General features: G+C 45.6%; 2 protein-coding genes across 2 annotated transcripts in view; one reads left to right on the top strand and one right to left on the bottom strand.

Annotated features, from left to right (window-relative positions):
* Positions 1 to 334: 334 nt before the first annotated feature.
* Positions 335 to 16,482, top strand: acsl2 (acyl-CoA synthetase long chain family member 2). Its single transcript, XM_070965419.1, has 20 exons — positions 335 to 413; positions 8,494 to 8,744; positions 8,847 to 8,961; positions 9,647 to 9,711; positions 9,792 to 9,893; positions 10,434 to 10,533; positions 11,293 to 11,471; positions 11,595 to 11,627; positions 11,827 to 11,878; positions 12,035 to 12,108; positions 12,426 to 12,503; positions 12,597 to 12,731; positions 12,843 to 12,977; positions 13,450 to 13,618; positions 13,722 to 13,810; positions 13,892 to 14,008; positions 14,097 to 14,240; positions 14,336 to 14,437; positions 14,522 to 14,593; positions 14,682 to 16,482. The coding sequence occupies exons 2-20, from the start codon at positions 8,496 to 8,498 to the stop codon at positions 14,820 to 14,822; spliced, it is 2,151 nt and encodes a 716-aa protein (XP_070821520.1). The 5' UTR covers positions 335 to 413; positions 8,494 to 8,495; the 3' UTR covers positions 14,823 to 16,482.
* bin3 (bridging integrator 3) overlaps positions 16,351 to 21,672 on the bottom strand; it is a 30,201-nt gene continuing 24,879 nt past the window's right edge. The window contains exons 8-9 of the mRNA XM_070965426.1: positions 20,426 to 20,560; positions 16,351 to 17,938 (exon numbers count right to left, since the gene is read on the bottom strand). Of these exons, the coding sequence (XP_070821527.1) occupies positions 17,792 to 17,938; positions 20,426 to 20,560 (282 nt within the window). The 3' untranslated portion in view covers positions 16,351 to 17,791. The remainder of the gene's footprint in view (positions 17,939 to 20,425; positions 20,561 to 21,672) is intronic.

Below are 21,672 nucleotides of genomic sequence, written 5' to 3'. Positions count from 1 at the left end.
CGTATTTTCCGATGAATACTTCGCTTCTTTTTTAAACCAGATTATGAATTCAGTGTGTTACAGCCTTGTTATTGCCAACACGTTGTAATTTTAATACTTAATCACATTTCCTTCTTATATTTAGTACTTGCTATAATGTAGTAGTAGTAGTAGTAGTAGTAGTAGTAGTATCAAGTAGCAGTAGCCATAAACATAATAATTCTCTTTAAATGAGCTGTCTGGGTGAACTTTATGTCTGGGATTTAACGGGGACGCGCACAATACGTCCATGCGGCTAGATTTTATTTTGAAGGCTTCCACCGGAAATACATGTATAGAATCTGCAACTCGACTCGTGACCAGGTTCGATGGATCTGCTTCTGAAGTAGTGATTTTGGAGCGCAGTCTGAGGAGACACGGGAGGCCTGCGTGAAGTAAGTTCCGTCTGTTCTTTGTTTGCTTGTTGTTTGGTTTGTTTTCAGTCGTTTCCGCTCGATCACAGAAACATGACTGAACTTCGAAGGCTCAGATTGCGCTCTGAATGTAGAAAGTTTGGCTGCAGCCCGCTGAGTCTGCAGGCGGCCGCGCTGAGGGGCTGCTGAGGTCTTTGGGGCGCTGTGAAGATGAACCAACCTGTTAACAAACTGCACCAAGTTTCGTCTTTAAATGATCCAGAGATGAGCTGCGGGCCCCTCAGCGGCGCCGGGAACACATTTAATGAGGTGACTCTGAACAATCATGCCTCCTCTGAATGAGACATTTGTTGTGCATTGTGCCTTTACTCAGCTGAAGCTTTGAATTAAATCAACCTCATGGTGCTGCAGTGTTTGTCGGATGGCTTTAAAGTGCGCAGCCCTTGAAGGTTTGGGGATATTTTTTGCAGTGTGTTTCCAAATTCTTTATAGGAACTGGGGTGCACTCATGTCTGGCTGTCAACTTAAACACAGTGCTGTGGTATTTTGTCCCTGGTCCAAGCTGAGGATAATTATGGTTACAGAGTGTCTCAACCCTGAACTGGAGCTTTTCTGACATTCTTTGTCAAATCTCACTCCGGTCCACGGCCTGTCTTGCGCCTGCGTCGGTCTTGCATGTGTTGTAACTGTCTTCACCTGCATGACTACATATTCTGGGCCATGCAACATGTTTGAAGTTGTCCACACGGCCAGATGCCAGCCCTCTGGCATCCTCTCTGTCTGGGAGGGTTTGACAGTTCCAGGCGCTGAGGTTTGGCTGGATCATCTGCTCTGCCGCACACAAACAATCAGGGATTCAGAAGTGACCTGTGAGATGTGGGGCCAGACGATCTAAATGTGGAACATCACTCTCGTACAGCGATGGTTGAACCTGGTGCTGCTGAGATAAATGAAACTGAAACTTCAGGCTGGAGGAAAAACTGCACAAATGTTGCATTGTCTCAAGAATCAAGTGGATTTGAGGCCTCGGGGGAGCAGAGCTGCATGATCCATCGATTATTTGTCATCTATTGAAGGAATTGACATCTATTTTGATAAACGATTAGTTGGTTTTAAGTCACAATTCTCAGATTCTGGCTGCTAAAGTGTGAACATCTGGTTTCTTCTGTGAGAGTAAACTGACTGTCTTTGGACAAAACAAGACATTTGAGGCCGTCATCTCGGGAAATTGATCAATGTTTTTCACCATTTTCTGCCATCTCAGTCATCAGCTGCAGCCCTGCGGGGGACCCCCGGCCGTCTGGAGGAAAGTGAAGGTGCTTTCTACGTGCAGTGTGCCCGATCGCCCCCATTTATTCTCCCTCCACCTCGACAAGAAACCCTTCATTGTGGCCGAGAGTGTGTCCGTGTTCTTCACGCTTGGTTTGGGAATCACAGCCGGAAAACACCCGTGCGTTTCATTCTTTCTCTATTGCTCGTTCTGCCCTGGTCAGCCTCACGTGTCCTCCTTCCTCCCCCCCCGTAACTCTCACCTCATCTCCCCTCGATCAGACCATTCACTGGGCACATGGAGGGAGTGCAGGGTTCGTTGCTGCTGCTGCTTTTGCTGGTGGTGCTGGTGTGGGTACAAAACGCTGTCGCCTCTCTCTCTCCCTCATAAACCCCCCTCCTCTTCCTCCTCCTCCTCCTCCTGCTGCCACCTCCTGTAGTTTTCTGGGTCAGGGGGAAACATTCCCCAGCTCTCATCACCACAGAAGCTCTGTGGGCTACTGTACAGACCCTCTTATCGCTCCTCATGTAATTCAGGGGCTTATTCTATGCAGGATTTCTGCTCTGGGGGAAGGATATTATTGAATTCTGCCTCTGCTGGCAGACCAAATCCATATTTTAAATTTAACAGCAAAATGACTAAAAGTGCTCTGAAAGAATATCATCAAGGTCAGACATTTCTGTCTGCTTTTTCACGCTTTCAGGCTCGACTAAAAAGTCTGCAAAATAATCTACAACGTGAACAGTCTGGCTGCCAGATGCTAAATGAAGGAAGAAATGAAGGTTTGTCTGCACCAGCTCCTATTTATGTGTTTACTCAAGCGGCCTTTACCTGACTGTGTGATGGTTGATGATTGACATTCTGCTTCTGATTATGCAAAAATCATCGCAAAAGCTTATGATGAAGCCGCTTTTTGCATTAATCAACCATCCCAGGAAGCGTTCCTCCTGCAGCTGCATTTAAGCCCTGATTTGAATTAAGATGAGGTCTTTTTTTTTTTTTTTTTGGACTCTTATCACTTTTAAAATGAAATTGTATAAGTGTTTTTCACCTGTGCAGCTCAATTTAAGATGAGATAAACTTTATTGATCCCACGCTGGGAAAATTGAATTGTTCCAGACAGCAAGAATAAAAAGGAGACGCAGGAAAGAACAAAGACGTGAGGCCACATGAGGCTCGTTGCGTTTTAGCGCGCACAAATAACGTTTGACAGTTTCACAAAGTTCTAATTGGCTGATTATATGCCAGATTTTTCCGAAACCAGTTTTTGGTTTCTGTTTTCGTGCGTTCCAGGGTCTCTTGTTTTTGTCACACAGCACGCTGCAGCTCTGAATATCTGCCATGCTCTCAGCTCTGTCTCTGCTTGTCAGCAGGAGTAAATGAGCACCGACATGCAGACCGCCTCAGGCTGTCTGTTACCCGCCTGCCGTCTCCCTCTGAACCTGTGTTCTGCTGTTTTATGCCATTTCATGTCACTTTATTTCCATTTTTACATAACTTGATCAAACATCATTTACTCCAAACGTACTTTTAATCCGCCACTGTGGCTCAAGCGTCACGTGTGCAAACAGCCCTCTGAATGTAAATTCACGGCCGAGCCGCCAAACCCTTCAGGCTGATCTCCTCCAGCAGGGATGGGCACACACGTTTCCCCTCAGTGTATTTTCACATATGTGTGCCGTTTCTTCTGTCCTCCGTCTTCCAGGGAGTAAAAGCTGTGAGCACAATGGTCCCTGTCTGGGCTCTGACAATAGCCTTTATGAATGGGAGAGGGAGAGGAGGGAGCGATGGGGAGAGGCAGAAAGAGGCTGCAGGAAGCTCTCTTTGCAGTGGACAGTCATTTTTTGATGTGTAACATTTCATAAAGCCCCTTTGTTTTCCATTTATTTACCTCCTGAAAGGACTCAAGGGGCTCACCAGCTGCTCCGTTGCCCCAGCAGGTGTAAAGTTTAATTCAGATAAATTGCTGCATGGAGTAGATCATGCTTCCTCTGGGGACCAGCGTGGCATGGCTTCGCCCGTTAAGGGAAGGGGAACAAGGCAGGAGCGGCCTTGTTAAAGAGGAGGGAGGGGTATGATATCACTCTTTATCCCCTCTCCTATTGGGTACTGGGGGAGAAAGTGGGTGAGAGGTTGAGGGGTGTGCGGGGAGGGGAGTGGATGTGGGAAAACACAGATTTATTCAGTGAGGTGAATTCCTTCTCCTGGCTGAAGATGAAGTGGTTTGTTGGAGCGGTTTCAGGGAGACGTGTAGCTTTTCAGTTCGCTTCGAGGTCACAGGTCGCTCTGGACTTCTTGCTTCTCCTGCTTTCATTCAGTTTTGATATGACCAAATAAAGCCTCTGGCAGAGAGTCGCGGGGGTGGGCTCGGCCGGGGGTGGGCTCGGCCGGGGGTGGGCTGGTCGGCCGGTCCTCCCCCTCACCCTGTCTCACCGGCAGCCCCTCGCTACTGTACGCACCCCGAGTCTGTGGCTCCCTCCCTGCTGAATGAAAGGGTGGCACGACATGACTGAGAGTAACCCCGGTGCCTGTTTCTGTTAAGCCAATCGTTATTACTTCCTGGTGTCTCTCCCCTCCGCCTCCCACCCCTCACCCCTCATGCAGCCCAGGCCTTTTCTTCTCTTCTCCCCCCTCTGTGCGGTGCCAAGCCTGTGGCCCAGTGTGGTTCGGCCTTTTAACCAGACTCCTCAGAAACTGGTGTTTAACAGTCTCAGACGAGGACGGATGTTTTCCACTATTTCTTTTGGGTTTTGTTTCATCTGGATTGCAGCACATGAACAGAGTTAACTGTGGTGGATGGTGTGCTAGAAGTGTAAAGGTAGACAGTAAAGTATGTTCAGGACGATGTTGAAGAGCTCTACTGCATGTGAGGACAAAGCTGCATGAAGGCTTTTGTGTGATGTCACTTCCTGCTACAAGTTTGGGGGGTTAGGAGTAGAAGAATCGAGCTCCTCAGGCTGGATTAAACACTGTTAGCATAACACGCCTGAACAGGGAGGTAATGTCTGTTCCTGAGAACCTGGAAATGAGAACATGCTAAGAACAGAGCTCGTTCGTTTGTGCGTCATTCTGGACCTTATGTACATAAAGATCACGATTTCAGTTAGAATAAGCATGTTAATTAATTAATTAAGTAGTCGGCGTTGGAAGGAGGTTGTTTCCCGTATGAAACCGAGTTATTTCACCCAAACCATGATGTCTTTCTTTTTTCTGCCATTGTCCCAGTGAAAGGAAAAACGAAAAGTCATTCACCTTGATCTCTTGCATCTCTTCTTTAGGAACACTTAACACGTTCTCACCTGGGAACATGACCAGGACCGTAGCTCTGAATGAGCCTGATGTATTGAATTAGAGAACGAAAGAGCATGAACTGCGTATTCTCTGTCGCCTTTTCTTTGCCAAAAAGCACATTTGCAGACGTTGTGTTACAAATTTCAAGGAGATGTTAAGAGGTCAAAGTTGGATAAAGGATATAAATTCATTTCTGAGCGATTCATTTTTGATTATGGAGGTACGTGCTCTGCTTTTAGTTCAGCACTGACCTGTTGAGAGTTGACGATCTTCAGAGTGCGCTTAGATAACAGCCAGCCAACTGTGTGTTTGTGTTTGTGCAAGCGTCTCAAATGTTGCAGGGAGAGTGATAATCAGAGGCTATAGATCACTAAAAAGAGCTTCCATGGAGTCCTCCATGTTGCACTGACGTGTTCTGTGGTAGCCCAGAATGGTCAAACCAAACATTAACATTAAGAAAGGCAAGTTTCATGGTCACTGTAGGTTCTCCTACATGTTGGAAAAGGAGGGTGAGGGGAGAAGTTATTTATTTATGTATTTAAAGGTAATAATGGAGTAATGTGATATAAAATAGGGCTCGTCTTATGACACTGGCTCTCTGTTCTTTGGGAGGCTCTACCTGCTGCTGTTGACAGGTGATAAGAAGAGGTGTCTGATGCAAGTGAGTGTTGAGAAGGCTGCCAGCGTGCTACCCAGTGTTTGACCTCACCTTTGAGATCTAGAGGATCCTGGTAGTTCATCAGCTGTCAGCCATAGCACCATATCTGATTGGCTCTTCCTGCCAAGATGAGGGGAACTGGTGAATCCCAAATGTGGTTCTCCTTTATCCGCCTAATTGCTCGCGCAGTGAGCCTGGGTGCTCTGAGTTTCCCCTCTGCTGAACTGGCTTTGGTGTTTGGAAGGTGGAATGATCAATTTGGCACCAAGATCCTCCAATGGTCTCGCAGGGAGGAAGCCCTCGTCTGCCATGATTTCACCCCCTGGCTCCAGTACCTCCAAGCTTTCCGACTGCCTCGTCAACTCCCTGTCAGACATGGAGCAGACATTGAACATCACTGTTAATGCATCGTTTATTCTGGTCAGCAAGCAAAAAAAGCCACACATCAGATTTCTTAGATTATCTGAAACCCTAAATGACAGAGAGTTGAACTTTTCTTATGTCCATTTCTGTAGTTAAAGATCCTCACGTGCTATTATTAAATAGTGAAAAAGTAGGTAGAACATTCACACAGCCCCAGCCTTAATGTTAGCTTGACTGCTAACTAGCATATGCTAGATTATGCAAAAATTACCACATCAAGTTCTTGTAATGTAATACTTTGCTCGGCGACTGCTGTATTTCCTCCACATCACACCCTCTTCTTTTTTGCTGTTTGCATCTGCTTGGGTTTATTTCCTCCCCAGTTATTCCACTGAGATCTGCAGAGGATAGTCTTTCACTCTTTCACATGTTTGCAACTGGGCTCCAGGCGGGGGAGGACCTCATCCTCCTTAAAGTGCAAGTGGAGAGTGAGGCGAGGGCCGTTCTTCGGTTGCAATCACCACCCTCACCACTAGATGTCACTAAATCGCACACACTGGAGTTTTAAGCTAGCCGTTAAAAACGAGCAGCAAAGCGAGGTGCTTCATTGATTTTTGTAAATATCTGCTTAGTCTGAATCTGAAGCAGCAACACGTTTGGGACAGGAGCAACAAAAAAAAAAGCACCTGCTTGCATCATTCCACAGGTGAACAGGTTGATTGGTAACAGGTGATAGCATCATGATTGGGTATGAAAGGGGCATCCTGGAAAGGCTCAGTCGATCACAGGGGAGGATGGAGGGAGGTTCACCACTTTGTGGATGAAGGATGTTGGCTGCTGCACAGGAAGTGGAGGCCAGTTCCTACCTCTGCAGCAGGATGTAATGCATCATTTTTCATTTTTGAGCATCTTTGGGAAGAAGTATGAAAAGATCTCCGGTTCTGTCCAGCTTCAGTCCAACTGTGTTATAGGAGTGCAATCCTAAATTTCTGTTCAGTAACAATCCTGTGGGAATAAGATCAGCTCTGTTGTTGTTGTTGTTGTTGATTTTAATGTCTGGAAATCATTTACTGTGAATTTCAATTTCCAATTATATAACAAGTGCTGAACTGCTGCTTCTTTGAATTAGTTGAATTTACTGATAAATATATTTTTACAGATGAAAGTGCAGCTGCTGCTTGATTTCTTCTGTCATTCTGCCAGCAAAAAAAAAAAATCAAAGTTTCTCTGCCTGCAGCATCTCAGATGTGAGGATTTGCTGCTTTTCTCAGATTTTTATCATTAACATTGAAAATCTTTGCACTGTTGGGAGGAGAAAACAAGCAGTTTGAAGACGTTAATGTGGGCTCTAATGTGCATTTTTGTACTATTTTTGGACATTTGACAGACTTCAGCGCTACCTGATTACCTGAACTGTGCGTTGTAAGTGCTGACATGGTGTTTGTTGTTGTTGTTATGATGTTTGCTGCCGCTCTGCCTGGCTTTGTGTTCTGTCATGAGAATTCTTGTTTTGTTGTTGTTTCTGTCTTTGTTATCTTCATTATCGGCATTTTAATAATTTATTGCTTTCAAAACATTTCGCCAAAGGACTGCAGATGAAAATTAGCCAGCTGGCTAACAGTGGCTCATTCACAGAGATGCTGATTAATGTGTGTTGTCCTTTATAGATAAACAAAACAAAGAACAAATAATCAGTAGCATAGCCTCACAGATACAGGCTTTTTGAGGCTGATCTTTACAGTACTGACATTTATCGGTTTTGTTTTTTTCAATTGTGACCTAGATACATACAGAAGTTTGCATTTCTGTACTGCAGCTTCCCGTCGCTGACCGGTCGACATACGATGATACATCTGCAGTAAGCTGATATCAGCCGGTGTATTGGGCCAGACAATTTATCTGTCTGGCTCTGATCAATAGATTAGTGCTTAATGACTCTGATTATTGGTTGTATTCTCAGATGTATCTGTCACTATCAGTACTGCTGCTGTTGTATTGATAGTGTACCAAACACTGCAGAGATTCTGTGTTCGTTATATTGTTCAGTTTCTTGCTGGTTTGATTGTTATGTTGTTTAATTTTTCCTGAAACACGCATTGAAAATCATTACTGGTCATATTGTTCGTTGTTCCACCTTCATGTTCACTCTATTTTCTATCTGTATTCTCTTATATTTGATTGTTAGATTCATCTTTATTTTATTCATGTATCTGTTCGACTCGTTCGCTGTGCCGTGTGTGACTGCATATGTGACGGTAAAACGTGATGTGGTTCTTGGTTTGAAGCGGATGAAAGACTGAAGCAGGATGTTTGATGTTCAGAAGTGATGTGACAGGACAAACTGCACGCGGCCGCCTGGCTCGGTCTGCTGCGTGTTTGCCGGGTGCTGCCCTCTGCAGGACATGCTTCATCCTCTGAGCTGCAGCACAATGAAGCTTTTGTGATGTGAACGCATCATAACTTCCTCCCGTTTCACTCTGTCCTTCTTTTCTTTTTTTTTATCTGTCCCCCTCTCTCAGCTATGCATTTCCAGGAGTGGTTACGGTCACTTCGCTCCAGCGCTGGACTCAAAGGCTCTGAGTCGGAGGACTTCTGGAGTCTTCTGCCGTCTCTGCCTCTGTCCTCCTTCTCCCTGTCCTCCCTGTCTCTGTCGCCCTCCTCTCTGCTGGGTTTAGGAGCCCTGGCGTCTCTCACCGCGTACTGGCTGGTGACCCGTCCTCGTCCCATGCGTCCTCCCTGTGACCTACAAGCCCAGTCTGTAGCTGTGAACGTGAGTGGCTCGCGGCTGCCATTGCCCTCGAGATGTTCAGACTTGCATGAATGGCATTAGCGTAGGAGTGCATTGAGGTATTTGACAGGCCTGTTTCTGCAGGGAGATCCCAGCTGCAGGCGATCGGCTCTCCTCGAAGATGACTCACTGCTGGAGTTTTACTACGACGACACCAGGACGGCCTACGACATGTTCCAGAGAGGCCTGAGGATCGCAGGTGGAAGTTCATTGAACTTTACCCTAATTTTTATTGTAATCGTGCCAAAGAGGAGCAGAAAAAAATGAAGGCTAACGCTGAACTCAGTCAGGTTGCTGCTGTTGAGTGTTCTCATAGTGGCTGTCGTCCCTCAGTTTAAATATTTAGATTGTTTTCCGTTGATAGAAACAAACATAAGAGGTCTGAAAGGCCACCAAACTCTGAATCATGAACACAAAAACGCATTAAAAACGAATGTAAAATAAGATGTTGGATAAAAGCCACCTGATAATAAGAGTAAAAATAAGATGAAAACAGACTGAAGGGAAGCACTTTTTATGTTTTGTCAGATTTAAAGTTGATGCAAAATGGCCAAAATAAATAACTCAATCCTCAATTTTCTAATTTTAATTATTTACCATCGTTAACATGAGATTTTTAGCTTTCATTTATTTTACTTGATTTGGGTCATTAACACAACTTTGATATTCAACACACATACATAGTGTGTTTAGCAGATTGAGAGTAAGCAGATGATGAGATAGTTTTAGTCCCAACTTTTCTGGAATCTGGATTGTTGGATCAGAAATATTGTTTTTATGTCGGATGCAGTGTTCTCTGTCTGATCTGCTATGCATGTTCCATAAATATGACTCTAAATATCTTTGTTTGACCGGACCTGACACGGCTGTCTCGTGCCCCTCAGGAAACGGCTCGTGTCTTGGATTCAGAAAGCCGGGGCAGCCCTACGAGTGGATCTCCTACACCGAGGTCTGACATGTTGTAGTATTTCCTCCTGTGGTCGTCGGTCATCTCCCGCTCTTTGCTGACGATTGTCTCTGACTCTTCAGGTGGCGGAGAGGGCGCAGGTGCTCGGCTCCGGGCTGCTGGCCAAAGGCTGCCAGCCGAACCCGCAGCAGTTTGTGGGCATCTTTGCGCAGAACAGACCAGAGGTATGAACTCGTCACTGCTTTGTGGTGCGATGGTCAATAAGTGTGAAGGTTGTTGATCCACTAAACAGCCCTTTAGTTCACACTGGTGTGTCACCTGAGTTGAATTGGATAGAATCTCATGCACACATCCCCGCAGTCCTTGGAGCCCAGGATCAGATTTTTGTCTGTGTCTGCCCTGAAAGTGTGTTTGCCTTTATTCATATCGAGAGCAGAGCGCTGCTGGTGGATGTGGGTCTCCAGGGCAGTTAATATTGGAGCATGTCTGCTGCTCCCAGACTCATTTTTTAATATACCCGTCAGGCAAAGCCATATTTGTCGCTCCTGTGTAGACTGAAAGTGAAAGATAATTTTCTGCTCCATCAGAGCTCGTCACCCCTCATCAGACCGGTCTGCACTCTGAGCCGTGTTCCTTGAATGTAGATTTGTTTGTAAATATGAAATGCATGGACGTGTAACTCCCTAATGTTCAGATCCCCAACTCAACAAGTTGTCTGTACTGTGAGTCTAACGTGCAGCTTTGTCTCCCTCTGCTGGTGGCAGTGGATCATCTCAGAGCTGGCCTGCTACACCTACTCCATGGCTGTGGTTCCCCTGTACGACACACTGGGGCTGGAGGCCATGGTCCACATACTCAACCTGGGTGAGGCAGCCTGCATGCAGATGTAACAGACACACTGTTAATGATATTTAATTGGTATTCCAAGAAATATTTCACCACTAAATATATTATTGGCTCGTCTGCCAGCCTCGCATATCAAATCAAACTCGACCAAGTGGCGACGCCTCTTCCAGAATATTATAAACTGTGTGCATGTTCGCAGCTCCAGTAAAGAAAGTATAAAATCCAAAAGAATATTATCAGGACATTATTAGGAAAGCATTATGTTTGAATCAGCAGTGGAAGAAGTACTGAAACGCTTCACTTCAGTAATGGTAGTATATGTGAAAATCCTTAAAGGAAGTTAAATTCAAAAAGGTCGTGAATCACTGGTTTAATCTTTAACACAGTGTTGTATTTTTTAAGCTGATTATGTGTTTTTGATGTAAATCTGCAAATACATGGTGAACTCCAGCAGAAAATGGCAATACCAGTATAATACATGAGTAGATGTACTTACTTTCTAATCCGCCATCACTGCTTAGCTGTTTGGGCTCATGTGACATCAAAACTGTTGAGAAATGTTTGATTTTGGATTCGGTTTTGATTTTGAACAACAAAGTACTATTTGTTTAGTTACCATTTATATTGGTGTATACAGTATTTAGTACTTTTTGCATTCTTCATTGTTACACAGTAGATGTTTCTAGTGTGTGTGGTAACATCATGTCTCAAAGTGAGTTTTGAGTTTTCCTGCATGGGATCAATAAAGCTGATCTGTGTGTCGCGGTGGGTTCCCAGCGGAGATCTCTCTGGTGATCTGCGACCGGGAGGAGAAGGCAGCGTCTCTGCTGGAGAACAAGGAGAAAGGCGTGACCCCGACGCTCTCCTGCCTGGTTCTCTTTAACGATTTCAGCGACGCCTTTGTGGAGAGGGCGAAGAACTGCGAGGTGGAGGTTTTGAAACTGGAGCAGCTCATGGTGAGCAGGGTGGAAGCACTCAGTCCCTGTAATGCAAACTCATTTAAGATGATCCCCTTTAATTTGCTCATCGATGGTGATATGTAAATTGAAATGCATGACTCCCCTTTGTCCACATCTTAGGACCTGGGAAGGCAGAACCTCAAAGATCCTGTGGTGAGTTTATCGTCTCTCAGTTGCTACATCACCGCATCAAACCGGTACCAGTAAATAGCTAATCCCCCTCTAAATGCCAGGATGACAGTTTTATAGTTGCTCCGGTCCCCTAAGATATCATTAACACTCACTTGTAAACATGGCTTAAATTAAGAGTGGAGGAAGCCTCATTCTCTTATTTTATTGCTGCCTGCTGTAGCCGCCCCAGCCTCAGGATCTGGCCGTGGTTTGCTTCACCAGTGGAACCACAGGTAGCGTCTGATTTCATTGGACTCTGCATAATTATCCTTCACTCACACCATTAGACAAGTGTCCTTCAGTGCCCACTAACAACCTCTCTTTATGGCACCGCTGTAGTTTCCTTTGCTGCGCAGGGCACTGCAGTAATGTCTTGTTTATTTATCCAGGGAAGCCCAAGGGAGCCATGATCACCCACGGCAACATCGCCTCCAACACTTCCTCTGTCATTAAGATCCTGGAGGTCTGTCTACACTTCCACCTCCTTGTCTAATTGAGAACAGCCTCACAGCTAGCATCACTTCCCATCTGCTTGTGTCTGAATCTCAAAACTGTCCCTCTCCCCGCTGTGTGTAATGGTATGATTAATTGGCTGTTTGATTGCCCCCGTCGCTGCGAGGTACTTTAACTAATTGCCCCTGTATGAAGATTCTGCCATCTAACTGCTGTTGAAAAAGCCATACAGCGCGTCTGATTGCCTGCGAGGCTTCGCCGTGTGCTGCTGCCTGAGCTTTATCTCTCCCCTGTGCTTTGCTCATTTTGTTCCTCGTTCTCTCTCAGGGTTCGTTTGTGATCCGGCAGGAGGATGTGTCGATCTCTTACCTGCCGCTTGCCCACATGTTTGAGAGGATGATTCAGGTGGTTGATCCTCTCCTCAGACTCTTTTTTGTTTGTTTGTTTGTTTTGTGGTGTTTTGTGTGTGAACTCTAAATGAAAGTCTTTCTGTCCCAGGTCTCTATGTTCTGCCACGGGGCCAGAGTTGGCTTCTACCAAGGCGACATTTCTCTTCTCATGGATGACATTAAAACTCTCAAACCGACCTTCTTTCCTGTCGTGCCTCGTTTACTCAACCGCATCTATGACAAGGTCAGCGGGTATTTTCAGATCTCATCATTTATTGCAGAAGGTTGCTGTCATTCTCACTCACATTTTAAAGCGTCTTTCTGTTCTCGGACGTTCTCTCTGGTTCCTGTAAAGATCCTGGGTTCTGTGAGTTCTCCGTTGCGGCGGGCTTTGCTTCACTACGCCGTGAGGAGAAAGCAGGCGGAGCTCAGCAGCGGGGTCGTACGTAACAACAGTCTGTGGGACAAGCTGGTGTTCAACAGGATTCAGGTCAGCTTCTTATTTCCACCTGAGCGTAGTTTCCCATGATGCTCCTGTAGGTCACCAGTTAACCCCGAACATTTAACCGCACACTGGTTTTCGGTCTTCAGTGACATATTTTCTGTTAATCCAGGACTCCACAGTCATCACTATTTATATTTTTGCAGTACTTAATACAGTTGTACATGTAGACCAGCAGCTCTGCAAATAGTCAATAAAACTGTATCCAAACTTTACAAGAGAAGCACTCTTCCAGCAATCAATGCCAAAATCACCCAGAGCATATTGGTCCTGTGGGAGGGTATTGGAGAAGCAGGCACGCAGACGAGCAAGAGCTGAAAGATTTTGGCTCGGTGTGGTCAGTGCAGATGGGAAAATATGGTCTAGGTTGAAAATGCTGTTAAAATGGAACTTCGCTTTTACCCACAGTATGATTGTGTTTCAACAGTTTTTTTACATGAATACTGTGCGTGTGTTTCAGGCCAGTTTAGGAGGTAACCTGCGCTTCGCCCTGACTGCCTCGGCCCCCATCTCCCCCGCCGTGCTGTCCTTCCTCAGAGCCACCCTGGGCTGTCTGATCTTCGAGGGTTACGGCCAGACGGAGTGCACCGCCGGCTGCACTTTCTCGATGCCGGGAGACTGGAGCGCAGGTAAGACCCTGTCCGGTTCGCCGCTCTCTTCTCTAGACTTGTTGAGCTTTCGTGCCGTGTTGGTTAACTGCGCTCAGCAGGTATGTGGATGTGTCTTTGCCAGGTCACGTCGGCGCTCCCCTGCCCTGTTCCATGGTGAAGCTGGTCGACATCCCTGACATGAACTACTACGCTAAGAACGGAGATGGAGAGGTGGGCTGGTCTTGAGATGCGATCGCGTACTAACAGCCAGTCTGGCCCCTGCTGACACTTCTCACGTCTTTGTCCTGTTAGATCTGTATCCGGGGCCCCAGTGTGTTCAGAGGCTACCTCAGGGACCCAGAGCGGACATCTGAAGCTCTGGACAGCGACGGCTGGCTGCACAGCGGGGACGTGGGCCAGTGGCTTCCAGTAAGATTAGACACAACAATCCGTCTGTAGGCGACGTGTCTCATCTTCTCGTCTCCTCTGTGACCGAATGTGTGTTTACCTCCGCCAGAACGGGACGCTACGCATCATCGACAGGAAGAAGCACATCTTCAAGCTGTCCCAGGGAGAGTACATCGCTCCCGAGAAGATAGAAAACGTCTACATGCGCTGTGTGCCTGTGCTGCAGGTGTTTGTGCACGGGGATAGTTTACAGGTAGGACGCTTTACACGATGAGTTGATCTAGACTGAAAACATTTGTGCTGTTTGAGTTAAATCTTTGTGTTTTCTCTCGCGTTTCATGTCACCAGGCTTATCTCATAGGCGTAGTCGTGCCTGACCCCGAGGTGTTTGTTGACTGGGCTAAAGAGCGCGGGTTTGTGGGATCCTATGAAGAGCTGTGCCAGAATCCTGTAAGTCCCCAGATTTCATAACTTTGACTGCTTTATGTGACTGTATGCATACGACGCAGCTGACCGTCGGTCTTCATCTGACAGGATGTGAAGAAGGCGGTATTAGAGGACATGAACGCCGAGGGGAAGAGTGCAGGACTGAAGTCCTTTGAACAAGTGAGGAGACTCTGCCGATTGGTCTCGGTTCACATTTGCGAGCTGCAAACCTGTTGTGACTGTGTGTCTTACCTTCCTCTCCGTGCAGGTGAAGGACATTCACCTGCATCCAGAGACGTTCAGCGTCGCCAACGGCCTCCTCACCCCGACGCTGAAAAGCAGGCGCGCCGACATCCGCAGATTCTTTCAGGAACAAATATCGAGCATGTACAGCAAGACGGCCATTTAAAGGACGCCACTCAGTGACTCACCCGAGGGTTAGTGGTGTCCAATAAGGGAACGAAAATGGGGCAGGGACCTGGAAGACAAAAAAATACGTCCAACAGTGCCTTATCTAAAATATACAGTTTTGGAGTATTGGGAATATTGATATTTTGCTTCAAAGAAGTTTTAATTAACGCCCACCTCTCGCACATGTAACGTTTTAACTCTTCACATGTAAATTAAGACCAAACCATTTTTCCGGACCCCTCCCCGTCCCCGTCTCACTGTGGTCCTTCACTAATTCAGTTCACTGGGCGATTACGATAAATTATTGTTTAGTTGTAGAGATAAAACCACAAGTTATCGAGAAACGACCTGCAGAGACTTAAAGTTAGATGTTACATTCACGCTGCCTCGTGGAGGATTTTAAAGGGACACTGTTCTGTGTACTCGGGTTGTCGTTGCTCATAGAACTTGTATTAACTGTAGATTTGTATTTTACAGTCGTTGGGCCCTTTTTTCGCCATGACATAAGCTTTCATGAGCATCCTCGATCTTAGCTCGACGGTCATGCATTTTTCTAACTGGTTCAGTGTGAGCATGTGCAGACCTGATTCCAAAAAAAATGTTTGGCACGCTGTTTAAAACGTACAAAAAGTGACAACAGTTTCCTGAAATGTTCTTGAGCTCATGTAGTAATATCCTTCATCCAAATATGTGTTCACAACGTGGTGAACCTCGCTCCATCCTCGCTCGTGAATGACTGAGGCTACGTTTACACCTAGGAAAACGCATATGTTTTCATGCCGTTTGGCCTCTCGTTTACACGCAAACTGAGTTTTTTTTCACAGAAAATGATCATTTTTAAAAACTCCGGCCAAAATAAACGTTTTCCAAAACACCCTGCTATGTGTAAACGTAGGCTGAGCCTTTCCAGGATGCCCCTTTCATACCCAATCATGATGCTATCACCTGTTACCAATCAACCTGTTTAGTTTTGGAGCGTTCCACATCTTTCCCAGTCTTTAGTTGCTCCTGTCCTGACTTGTTTGAAGCGTGTTACTGCATCAGATTCAGAATGAGCAGATATTTACAAAAATCAATGAAGTTGATTTTTTTTTTTTTTAATATATTGTCTTTGTGCTGTTTATGACGGAGTATATGTCAGTAAGGATTAGCAAATGATCACATTCTGCTTTACTGATGTTTTACACGGCGTCCCAGGTCTTTTGGAATCAGGCTTGTGATCCTTCACCTGAAACTAAACCATTAAGACTAACGAGGGCTTCAACCAGCAGGAAAATAATGGCTGAACTGTAAATACTGCTTATATTGAGATTTGCTGACAGGACACTACTGACTAATTTCCAGTAAAGTAAAACTGAACAGAAATAAAGACTAGTACTTGGTGGTAACTCCTTTGTGTGATCAAATTCTGCAACACTCTTCCTCCTGTCAGAATAAAACCTCACTGCTCCTGAACTCACATTGAGAAATATGACACTCGTCAAAAACACAATGGCAATTGGTTAACAATGCAGATTGTACGCGGGTGCCTTTCTCACAGTTCATTTATTTCATGATTGATTAGCAAATTGAGATGACAGCGGATGACATTGTCATATAACAGATTGTGATATTAAAACATTTAAAACCTAAATAAAACCAACTCTAATGTTAAAGTACTCACTTAGTTATGTTAAAAATAAACCACTGCTACAACTTAACTCTTCATTATTTAGAAAAACACCTTCATTAATACAGTTATTCACATGTAACTCAAACAGTCTGCGTCGCAGAACACAAAGACCAGCGATCGACTAAGCATTTACTTCAATTATTTCAAAATTAAAACGTCTGTCAAAGAATAAATAATCACCTTCTTGGTATGATACCTCAAGAATCCATTAACATGATATGGGAGTAATCGTGTGTGTACATTACCATTTAGCCCCATTAAGCAGAGCGTGTTCATCATACTGAGGCAGAACCTGATAAAGGTGGAAACAAAGGAGTGCAATGATGTAGGATTTGGTCCAAAATTTAGAAAAGCCAGAAACAAGTAGAGGGTGTAGCAGGTACAGAGAGGACTTTGTCCAGAGTGCCAACAATGTGTGAGCCTCTTTGCTAACGGGCAAACTCAACCACAGCAGGACAAATGATGGATGGTGTGAATAAAAGGATATTGTGTGTCATGATCAGTAGAGACCACTAGAGGGAGCACCAGCCTTTGTTTTGGACAGCGGTTGGACCTCAGCGGTGACTCGTTCTCTCCGCCGCCGCCGCCTGAGTGCTCGACCCTTCAACGCCGCTGCAAAGGCACAATGTCACTTCACACAAGTTAGTGTTCGTGTTACGTCCACAGGCAAGACAAAGCAGGCACATGATGCACAGGTGATGTTACCAAAATCATCCCGTAAGCCCCAGTAAAAAGCTCCCACACAACATGGCACAGAGCTAAACTGAACAACCAGCAAAGGCCAAAATACAGAAATACATTTTCTTGACGATAACCAGCAGTACGTTAAATAACATTCAGTCTGTAGTGTTTGTAATTTCAAAGTTGGGTCATAAAAACTATGTTTCACAGATTGTTGGTAACAAAGCAGATGTGACTAATAAAACATTTCCTCGCTCATTTCCTACTTTAGAAACAAATGCTTATAGACATCTCTGAAACCAAGAAGTGTAACCCTGTTAATTAGTTCAGACGAGAACGGTTTCATTCCTTTACTAAAAAAAAAAAAAAAAACCCAACATATTGGCTTATAATGTTGCACTTGGCTGATGGCTTAGTTAATGTGGCATTTCGGCTGCTTTGAGTCTGAGGATGAGAAATGGGAGTGTAGTGCAAGAGGAAAGGGGGTTGATGAGGCCGCAAGGAAACAAGCTGATAATCAGGTTAAGGCCACTGCTGTCCGTCTGAAGTGCACGAAGGAGCCCGAAAAGAGTGCGATCCGTTCAGAGAGGCGTGAAAGGAGCCCTTCCCGGACTTCAGTCGTCGGCGACAATGGACAGAGCACGCAGCTCGCTGAGCTTGGCCTCGGTCTCCTTCTCCCTCTGCTCATCAGTCAACCCCGCCTGGTCGATCTGGTCTGTTAACTCACTGAAGATCTTGTACATTTCGGTGAAATAGACCACCTGGGGGCCAGGAGGGAGAGAGGAAAAGACTTGGTGAAAAAGATAGTCCTGTCTGTCCTCTGATAAAGATGCGACAGGGTCAAATCCGCAGACCTTTCTTTGATGCCTCTCAGGAAAAACTCGAGTCCAAACTCTGCTCCACTCGCACAAACTAAGCTTGCTTTTACTCACACTCGTCGGATGCTGCTGGTCTCATACCTCTTCAACCCCGCTAATGAGAAGTGATTCGAGAGGAGAAGAGGGAGCCCACAGATATCAAACAACTCAGACAAAGCCCCCAAAAACCCAGCACTTCAGCGGGTAGTGACCCTGCTTTTCTCTCCCAATCTGAACAAGAGATAGAGAGTGTTCACTGAAAGCTTTCTTGACACTTCCCACCCCTGCTTCTTCCCCTTAGTTCATGAGTCAGGCTCCCTAGAGAGTTGCTTTGATGATTAATAGACTTTAATCACATTACAAGACTCCAGAAGAGTAGGCAGAGAATGAAAGTACTGGGAAATACAACCCCTTGAAACCCACACACACACACACACACACACACACACACACACACACACACACACACACACACACACACACACACACACACACACACACACACACACACACACACACACACACACACACACACACACACACAATATTTATTCATGCAGCGATGCATACGATACCTTGCTCTTAAGGGGGCATCGTTGGCTTCTCTTAAATTGCTCGTGTGTCCTATTGTAGGCCGAAATGGCAACGACCAACCAAGACAGCAGTGGGAGAAATGCTCGCTGATTAGCGAAGGGTCACGGCAGAGTAAGGTCAATTTGGAATTAAGAATGAGCTAAGGATGATATAGAAGTACGGTTTGTCTCAGCATGTCATGAGCAGATTTGACACTGTCAGCCAACAGGAAAAAAAAAGTCAAGTTTCTAAACCGCACTGTACAAGCCTTTTTAAGTGCTCAGTCTGAAAGACCTTTGTATGTTTATACCAATATTTGCCACCTAAGCCACATGAGTGGGCCATAAGTATCGGGTTACTGCTGTTTGTGGGGGTAAAGCGGATATTTTTTTTTCCCAAAAGTGGCTTGTTGAAAGGTCCATCGGAAATGTCCATATGACCAATGATGATAATGTACACCAGATCAGTGTCTGGGTGCCCTCTGCTGCAAAGACACGCTACTATTACAATTAGTCGAGTCACCACGAGGAGTAAACGCAGCCTCACACAACTGTGGCCACCTACGATACAAAAAAGGAGCCTTTGGGTAAAGTGGAGCTTTAATTTACATGACTTCTGTCTGGGCATGAGATACCATGGTCCCAGCTGCTTAATATTTATACAGAGAGGTTACACTTTGACCTCTTAGCCTACAAAAATAATGAATAATTTAAGTTGCATCCTTAACAATGCGTGGCCTCTGTTTCAGGAAACAAAGGAAATCAGCTGAAGGAAGGACAAAGAAAGTGATCTTTTAAATGTGTGTGTGTGTTTTTTTTTTTCTTTGACAATGAACATAAGCAGCAGAGAATGCAAAAACGGAGAAAAGGAAATCAAGACAATGTCTCAATTCATCAACATCTGTACAGGTGGACAGGCCAGGCCGAGTGTCCCACTGACAGCCGCTGGACAGGGCTCGTGGTAGTGGAGCTGAAGGCTCACAACAAAGGCAGCCTTTGTGCCTTTTCCGGCTGCCGCTGGGAGCTGAGCGGCAACAGCGGCTGGGAGAGAAGGGAGTGGAGGATGAAACCATGCACATGCAACAAAGGCTGGGGATGAGGTCCACTGGTCCTCTGGCCACCCACGTGTGGCTGTGTGTATGTCAACATGTGTAAACGCTCATTCATGTGCGTGAGCTGCATGAATAAAGATAATGTCGACAATGAAATAGCATGCAGTGTGACTAATAAAGAGCTCCTCCACCGTACAAAAGCCAGGTAAAATGGTAAAAATGAGATTTAAACTTAAAAGAGAACAGGCCTGAGCTCAGATTGGTGGGAATGTTTAATGACGGCTATCCCTGATTGATCAGTTTGCTAATTTTAACTTCAAAGTACATCATATAACTCCATAATTGTCATTAGGTCTGGGATAATCTAGTTTACTAATTAGGAGTGTGCCAGTGGCTGTCCCAAAGAGGAAATGACATGGCCAGGCAGGTCTGGGGTGGAGGAGGGGGACATGGTGGCGCTAACTTGAGACACCCAGCTGCTTTAAGAGGAGCGTCAGGTTAGAGGATGACTTGCAGGGCTGCAGTGGAGCCAGACAGATGAGGCCTTCCTGAGCTAAACACAGTAGTGTGGGCCGTCACTGGGGGTTAATCACATTAGGACTGCGTGGAGGGAGACAGACTGCCAGGATTATACACTCCCTTCCATCAGACACTTTATCCACTGTTTAACCAACACTCAGAGGGCGCAACAGCACACTGTGGGGTGGGTGTGTGCGTGCATGCGTGAGCGCCTCATTGTGTGTGCATCTCTAGGGGCGATCACTAACCTGCGCCCTGATGAGAGCCTCAAAGCTGGGCTGGAAGTAGTCGATGCGGCTGTGGTAGAATTTGGGCATCTCGTCCAGCAGCTGCTTGTTCTTGACCTCGAAGTCTTCCCTGACTGGCCGGAGCTCCTCTCTGGCCTGGGGTGTGGAGAGGAGAGAGGAAACAAAAGAAGGGGTCACCAGCGGTCACTATCGCTCTGACTTTACATAACATCCCCTCATTTCACCGTGTGAGCTCACGTTATAATTTACACATAATTTAACACATTCTTCGGCAGAAACTGTAGCGCAGAGCTGCAGCTTACCAGAGAAACGAATCCCTGCAAGCAGAAACAAGTTAGTTTTATGTATTTTAGCACCGGAGCCATCTTTAGTGTCCTTTCTTATTGTTCAGAAAGATATTTGCCTAATTCCCACGGAGAAGCAGTGCAAAAAAAAAAAAAAAGAAAAAGAAAGAAAAAAAAAAGGCTGTAATCACGACCACAGTGAGGAGGAGTGGGTAATGTGGGCAGACTTGGCTGTGAGTGGACTCCAGCACCACTGATCTGTGTGTGAATGTATTAGTGGGTAGTCTACTGTAGGCATGGAGTTATGGAATGCACAATGAATATGTGTGAGAGGGTGAGAATTTTTATTAAAAGAGAAGGGGGGAGTTGCTATATTCAAACTACAACATATTGTTTATCCGCTGCATTATGGGATGATCATTAGTTAGTTTTCTTTAGACATGCCGGTTGAAATGGCATACGAGTGTTTTGTCAGGATCACTTCTTTAAGTGCACGGGGATTCAAAGGGCAGGGATGTAGGGGCCTCTTCAAGGCTTTGTTCCCCTGACAGTGCTTTTCTCAATGTGTGTGGGTGGCTCGCCATGTGAGGATGTGTTAGAGGCAATAGCATAGGCAACACTGCAGCGCTATCTGTGAATGTGTGCGCTTCTGTAGTGGCCTCATAGTGTGTATGTGTGTGTCTACAATTCTCAATTACGTGCCTGTAGATGTGCAGCAGTGCCTTTTTGAAAAGGCACTACTTGAGAGCCTGGTAGCTTGCGTGGGTGAAGGAGCGCACATGTACAGTATGCATGTGCTCAACTATTTTTGTTCATATCCAGTCAGCATTTGTGTCTTTTTCCACTTATTGAGCTCTATTCACAATACGTGCAGTATGTGAGAGCAGGTGAACTCTGCTCCTCTGCAGATAGAGGGAGCATTGGAGTGGACCGACACGTGCAGCGACGCAAGCTTTAAGCTCG

This window comes from Chaetodon trifascialis, chromosome 6 (genome assembly GCF_039877785.1).
Source record: "Chaetodon trifascialis isolate fChaTrf1 chromosome 6, fChaTrf1.hap1, whole genome shotgun sequence".
Classification (NCBI taxonomy): domain Eukaryota; kingdom Metazoa; phylum Chordata; class Actinopteri; order Chaetodontiformes; family Chaetodontidae; genus Chaetodon; species Chaetodon trifascialis.
Note: the sequence above shows the minus strand (reverse complement) of the source record. Positions and strands in the feature narration are given on the sequence as shown.

Coding starts and splice junctions, on each gene's coding strand:
- acsl2 (XM_070965419.1), top strand. CDS start 8,496: ATGCATTTCCAGGAGTGGTTACGGTCACTTCGCTCCAGCGCTGGACTC. Junction 9,712..9,791: donor AGTGGATCTCCTACACCGAG/GTCTGACATGTT, acceptor CTGACTCTTCAG/GTGGCGGAGAGGGCGCAGGT. Junction 10,534..11,292: donor GGTCCACATACTCAACCTGG/GTGAGGCAGCCT, acceptor GTGGGTTCCCAG/CGGAGATCTCTCTGGTGATC.